The sequence below is a fragment of the Heterodontus francisci genome, unplaced genomic scaffold (genome assembly GCF_036365525.1).
Source record: "Heterodontus francisci isolate sHetFra1 unplaced genomic scaffold, sHetFra1.hap1 HAP1_SCAFFOLD_430, whole genome shotgun sequence".
Classification (NCBI taxonomy): domain Eukaryota; kingdom Metazoa; phylum Chordata; class Chondrichthyes; order Heterodontiformes; family Heterodontidae; genus Heterodontus; species Heterodontus francisci.
The window spans coordinates 1,087,155-1,094,389 of NW_027141009.1; the positions used below are offsets into that span (position 1 = coordinate 1,087,155).

The 7,235-nt window shown below is 43.4% G+C and overlaps 1 protein-coding gene across 1 annotated transcript; it reads right to left on the reverse strand.

The window, feature by feature from the left end:
* Positions 1-615: 615 nt before the first annotated feature.
* Positions 616-993, reverse strand: LOC137361825 (histone H2B 1/2-like). Its single transcript, XM_068026438.1, has one exon. It carries the CDS (start codon positions 991-993, stop codon positions 616-618), a length of 378 nt encoding a protein of 125 aa, XP_067882539.1.
* Between the last annotated feature and the right edge of the window lie 6,242 nt (positions 994-7,235).

A 7,235-nucleotide genomic window follows, 5' to 3' on the forward strand; every position in this document is an offset into this window, starting at 1 on the left:
TATTTTGTTTTATTCAACTTTTTCCGTCACGAATTACAGACGCGGGTTTAAAATGTTATTTAAATTGTGGATCTTTCTTCAATTGCTTTCAAACTGTCCCGGAAGGTACTAAATCCCTGTTCACAGCATTTCCCTGAAGGGAAACATTCAGTTTATCTTCAATCAGAGCCCAGTGTCCTTCTCTGAAAAGAGGAAGCAGGATCGAGTCCTCAAACTGCCCTTCGTCTGCTGTGTAATAATCCCATTCCGGGCTTTTACACTGCAGAGAGTTACTGTTAATAAAATGATGAATCAGTTCACATTTCAGGAATAGAGTGAAGGGACTGAGGTCTGACACTTACCGCTGAAAGCAGCTGTTAATGCGGTCATTCAGGGGCTGTGCAAAACCACAATAACAGCTGTAAGCAAAAAAGTAAAGGCAGATGAGCGGATTATGGGTTTGAGTTCGGTTTATGGGACAGCAGACAAAAACACAGCAGTGGGACATTTATTATGTAACACATTGTCTTAAAATGATTTCATAGAGTTGTTCGGATGCAGCTTTTTCAGAGAGATTGTGGGTGGCTCTTAAAAGAGCCGTTGTGTTTGGGATGTTTTTCAGTCCATTGTGCAGTTTTACTTGGAGCTGGTGTACTTGGTCACCGCCTTTGTCCCTTCCGACACGGCGTGCTTGGCCAGCTCCCCGGGCAGCAGCAGGCGCACGGCAGTCTGCATCTCCCTGGAGCTGATGGTGTTGCGCTTGTTGTAATGGGCCAGGCGGGAAGCCTCACCCGCGATGCGCTCGAAAATATCGTTCACAAACGAGTTCATGATGCTCATGGCCTTGGAGGAGATGCCGGTGTCGGGGTGAACCTGCTTCATCACTTTGTAGATGTAGATGGAGTAATTCTCCTTCCTCGACTTGCTCCGCTTCTTGCCGCCCTTTGCTGACGGTTTATTTAAGGTTTTCTTGGCGCCCTTCTTAGCAGCTGCTTTCTTCTTCTCCTCAACCATCTTCACTTTCAATTTCAGACACAGAAATAAACCAAACCCCTTCCGAGTGCGGATTTAATAGACAATCCCACAGCTCTATGCTGATGAGGGATGGGGGAAAATGAAGATTGTGATTGGGTGATTTGGAATGGTGATCCCAACAATTTAATATTGTAATTCGACATTTGGTCTCTTGCGCCATCCAATCAGATTAAATATTTGCAACCAATCACAAATCCCCTTGCTGCAATCAGGAAGTATATTTCACAAAGACTCTCTCCAGCCCCAGTTTATGTAGAAAGAGCTGCTCCCTGTGGAGAGCTTCCTGGAAATGTCCTGGCTGTTGTTGGGAGGACACATATCGACTGATTCTGTGTCGTTGTGTCTCTGCTATTGCATGTGAGTGTGCAATTAATTTCCTTTTTAGTCTAGGCTACTGTGTTTGATTGTTTTATGTAATTTGGTAACTCAGTCTCTGGTGCTGGATGGATTCATTCTGTCTCTGTCAGGTACTGTGTTTGAGTGTGAGGAGATGAGGTGGAGTGTTGCGGCAAGGAAGATGGAAAAGAGCATTGGTGCGATAACAGCCTTACTTGATCCCAGTTTGCACTCGGATTGGGTCAGTGATAGATCCGTTGGCAAGGATTACAGCTTGCATGTCGTAGTGCAGTATGTTTGAGGAGGACATTCCATAATCCCTCTCAGTTGGTAGAGTCGAAGGCCTTTGTCAGGTCAGAGAAGGCCATGTATAAAGGTTGCTGCTGCTCCCTACATTTTCTTGAAGTTGTTTTGCTGTGAAGATTATGTTCACTGTGCCTGTTGATGGACATAATCCACATTGTGTTTCCAGTAGGAGCTCTTCAGCCACGGGGAGGAGGCAGTTGAGAAGGACTCTTGTGATGACCTTCCCTGTGGTGGACAGCAGGGATACCCCTCTATCGTTAACACAGTCGGTCTTGTCAACTTTTTTTAAAGATGATCACAATTACCGAATCGCGGAGATCCCCTGTCATGCTCTCCTCCTTCCAGATGAGGGAAATGAGACATGTATTTGTGTCAACAGTGCTTCTCTGCCATATTTTAGAATTTTTATGTGAATTCTATCTATTCTGGCAGTCTTATTGTTTTTTGGCTGTCCATCTCTAACGTCATGTGTGAATGTGGGATTCATTCTGTACCTGTCACTCACTGGTACTTTGTGTAAGTGTGAGTTACATTCTGTATCTGGCAGTCTTCAGTATTGTATGTGAGTGTGGAATACATTCTGTCAGTGGCACTGTGTATGAGTATTTGATTCATTCTGTCAGTCTCTGGAATGTTATGTGATTTGGGACTTTGTCTGAATCTGTCAGTGGTTCTGTATGTGTGGAATTCAAGCTATATCTGTCAGTATCTCAGTGTGTGTGTGTGAGTTCATTCTTTATCTGTCAGTCGCTGGTAATTTGTGTGAGTTTGGCAGTCACTGAATCTGCCAGGTACTGTAGGAGTATTTGAGAATGATGTTGTATGTGTCAGTCTTTGCTACTACATAGGAGTGTGGGATTAATTCTGTATCTGTCAGCCTTTGGTAGTGTGTGTGATTGTGGGATGAATTAATTCGCAGTCATTGGTGCCCAGTATGAATGTGGAAATCATTCTGTAACTCAGTCTGATATTGTTATGTGTGGGTAGGAATCACGTGTATCTTTCTATCCCGGGTGCTGACTGTGAGCATGGGATTCATTCTGTACCTGTCGGTGGTACTGTATCTATCTATGGGATTAATTCTGTACCTTTCAGTCACTTGTATTGTGTATGAAAGTGGGATTAATTCTAGATCCGCCACACATTGGTTGTGTGTGTGTGTGTGTGTGTGTGTGTGTGTGTGTGTGTGTGTGTGTGTGTGTAAGAACATAAGAAGATACGAAATAGGACAGGAGTAGACCATTTGGCCCATCAAGCCTGCTGTGCCACTCAATAAGATCATGGCTGTTCTGATTGTGGCCTTAACTTCACTTTCCTGCCTGCCCCCATAACCATTGACTCTGTTGCAGATCAAAAATCTGTCTATTGCTGCGTTGAATACATTTAATGACACAGCCTCCACAGTCCTCTGGAGAGCAGATTTCCAAAGATGAACAACCCTCTGAGAGAGGAAATTCCTCCTCATCTCCTTCTTGAAAGAGAGACTGCTTATCTTAAACTCTGGCCCCTAATTCTATAATCCCCCACAAGGAGAAACGTCCTCTCAGCATCTACCTGTCCAGCCCACTGAGAATCTTACAGGTTTCAATAAGATCACCACTCAATCTTCTAAACTCCAGTGAGTATAGGCCCAACCTGCTCAACTTTTTCTCATAAGACAATCCAACATCCCAGCAATCAGTCGAGTGAACCTTCTTTGAACTGATTCCAATGCTCCATATTCCTTCTTATGGAAGGAGACCAAAACTGTATGTAGTTGGGATGTCACTAATGCCCTGTAAAGTTATAGCAAAACTTCCTTACTTTTAAACTCCAATCCCCTTGCTAAAAATGCCAACATTCCATTAGCCTTCCTAATTACTTGCTATACCTTCATGCTAACATTTTTGTAATTCATGTACCTGGACACCCAGATCCCTCAGTACAGCAGCATTCTGCAGTCTCTCTCTATGTAAATAATATTCTGTTTTTCTATTCTACCTGCCAAAGTAGACAATCTCACATTTTCCCATATTACACTCCATCTGCCAAATGTTTTCCCACTGACTTAACCTATCTATATCTCTTCGCAGACACATTGCGTCCTCCTCACAACTTGCTTTCCAACCTATCTTTGTACCATCTACAAATTTGGCAACAATATACTTCATGCAAGTTATTAATATAGAGCGCAAATAGTTGAGGCCCCAGCACTGTACCTGTGGCACTCCATTAGTTACAGTTTGCAAATCTGAAAATGCTCCATTTATCCCTACTCTCTGTTTCCTGTGAGTTAGCCAATCCTATATCCATGTGCGTGTAGTTTTCATTTTATATCTGTCAGTGCCTGGTACTCTATGTGAGTTTTGGACTCTTTCTCAATCTCTCAGTGCTACTATTTGTGTGTTAGGTTGCTTTAGATGACTCAGGCTGAGGTACTGTGAGTGAGTGCAATAATCAACCTATACTTTTCAGCATCTGGCACTGAGCATGTGTATCAGCATCACTTTCTCTGTCAGTAGCTGGTACTCTGTGTGAGTGGGGGATTCATTATATAACCTTCCGTCCCTGGGACTGTTTGCAAGTCTGGATTCATTCTGCATAACATGTAAGCACAGCAACAGGCCACAGATGTGGTTGGTTTTAAGCAGACAATATGTTTGAAGTTTTGCCAAGTATTAAATATCTGTCACTGTGAAAATAATAGCGAAAGATAATGTATCTTTCAATCTGATACAGGATTGATGTGCAAGTGTAACTCAGGCTGTACTAATCAATTTGATCAATGCCATTCAGTCTGACTCTGAGGGAGAATCTTGGACTTGTGTGTAAAATGAGCTCAGTCTGGAATTGTACAGTATCTTCCATCTGGCACTATGAGGTTTTAGGACTGGTATGTAATTTATAGCTCAGACTAAACTCATCAAATTTATAATGTATCTTTTAGTTTCACAATCCGGATGAGTTTTAAACTGGAATCTGAGTTTGTATCTCAGGTTATACGAAAAATCAGAATCTCTCAATCTGATTATGCACTTCAGATTTGCACTTGTATCTAATGTATATGTCTGGACACATTATGGGAATTAATACTGATAATAAACTGATAACATGTGTAAATATTGGGCTGGTATTTAACTTGAATCTCAGATTATATTAGTTTAGTTTAGAGATACAGCACTGAAACAGGCCCTTTGGCCACCGAGTCTGTGCCGACCATCAACCACCCATTTATACTAATCCTACACTAATTCCATATTCCTACCACATCCCCACCTGTCCCTATATTTCCCTACCACCTACCTATACTAGAGGCAATTTATAATGGCCAATTTACCTATCAACCTGTAAATCTTTTGGTCATGTGGGAGGAAACCGGAGCACCTGGAGGAAACCCACGCAGACACAGGGAGAACTTGCAAACTCCACACCGGCAGTACCCAGAATTGAACCCGGGTCGCTGGAGCTGTGAGGCTGCGGTGCTAACCACTGCACCGCCCTTAATTCGATAACTTTGAAAAGAGAACCATGTGTCAGTTCTATGTGTATTTAATTTGTAGCTGAGGTTGCACTATTGTGGGATTGACACACTGATAATTTGACAGTGGGTGAGAATTTGGACTGGGATTTATGAATCTACCTGTCAGTGGTACTGAGTTGGGGTGACATGGAAACAACGTCTGTCTCTCCTGTTCTGTTTGATTGATGGATTGAAAATGTGTCTCTGGATCTGTTTCTGCTGTCTGAGACTGTGGAACTGATGACCTGTCTGTGTCTCTGCGCTCTGTGAGTGATAATGTACGGACTGTGTGTGAGAAGGAGCTGGTGACACTCTTCCTTGCAACTTGGGTGGAGGAAACATCACATTTATTCTGGCTCATTCAATTATTTGTCTGTTTGAACAGAAGTATGTTTACATCTAAAATACAGGTGAGATAGAAGATACAGGATTTTAATGAATTTAATCTCTCGAATAATAATGAGCCCCCACAAAGGAAGCCCAGTCATACAAATATTATCATTGTTTGACTGCACTGCAGTGATAGGTTCTTCCCATTCTGTCTCCTTTCCCCGTCGACACACAGCCTGAGAATGGCCTCTCCCTTCCCCCACTCACACCATGTTCCGGGACCAGTTGATTCTCCATTCCGCTTCTGACAAACAGCCCCCGCCTGCCCCTGAACTTGCCCCGGACTCGATGCTGATCTCTGAGTCCATCTGCGGACACGCTCCCAAAGCGATGTGCTGCTGGAAGGAGGCTGCTGTTTGCTTCCTTCCCCCGGGAACGGGATCTCTCCATTCGTGACTGTTTCTAACCATCTTCTTCCGCTCACAGGCAGTGCTGGGGGAGGGGAGCGCAGGCGCAGATTCAGGCAACAATTCAGCAAACAGAAACATAGAAAATTTCCGGCGCAGAATGAGGCCATTCGGCCCAACATGTCCGTGCCAGCGCAAAGAGAGCGTTCCAGCCTGTTCCCACAGTTTATTGTTGTTGGACAGTGAAGTGTGGAAACAGAAGCGGACATTCAGGATGTGGGGAGTTACACAAAGAGAATCTATTATAGGCACCAGGTGAGAAGTGTGAAGGACACATTTTAAACAGCGGCTGTTTGGTTTCGCCTGAACGGTTAGACCATGGGAGCGGGAACTGGAAATCTGACCTGTGTAAAAGTCCCTGTTCCGTCGGTCAGTCCCATTCATGTCCCAGCGGATTATGTCTGGATGTCATTTAATTGTTGTAAAACGGCCAAAGCCCCTGGTGTGCAGTTGCTGGGGGCTGAAGGACTGCAGTGGAATCGGACACTGACTCTGTTTGTGTTGCTGGGTTTCCTTTGTGATTGTTCACAATGATTATTCATTCAAAGATTGTTTTGGTCTCTCTTGGGACTTCCACCACACCTCTTCCTGAATTATAATAAATACTTTTTCTTTTTACAGGCAAATACTTGAAGGAAGCAGAATAAATATAATGATGCTTCAGCACAAGGGGAAGTGCAGCCGGCTTCTCACACACAGTAAGGACAGTATCATTCAAAGAGAAAACAGACATCAGTTCCACAATCACTGCCAGCAGTACTAGTCAGACTGGCACTGATCCCAAGTTCCAGAGACTAACAGTCAATCCAACAGTCACACAGAGCATGACAGACTGAAGTTGTTTCCATTTCACCCCAACTCCGTCCCACTGACAGGTAGATACATCAATCCCAGTCCAAAATCACACCCGCTATCAGATTGCAAGGCACTGTGTCACTCTCACAAGAGAGCAGCCTTAACTACAAATTCAATGTCAGATAGAACAGACAAACAGTACCTGATTGTAAAGTACAGAATTAATCTCAATAATGTAACCAGACTGCAGACTGAGCTACATGTTACACACCACTCCACAAATATCACAAATGGTCAGACTGGAGGATACAGTATTAATTCCATTACTGCAAACTGAATGCACTGTTATCTACCAGGACATAAAGCATATTGTAAAATGAAAGGACACAGACCTGAAATGTTAATTGTGTTTCTCCCTCCACAAATGCTGCCTGAACTGCTGAGTATTTCCAGCATTTTTGTTTATTTCATATTTCCAGCATCTGCAG

Bases quoted from the DNA above. Each gene is read 5' to 3' on its own strand.
- LOC137361825 (XM_068026438.1), bottom strand. From the start codon at position 993: ATGGTTGAGGAGAAGAAGAAAGCAGCTGCTAAGAAGGGCGCCAAGAAA.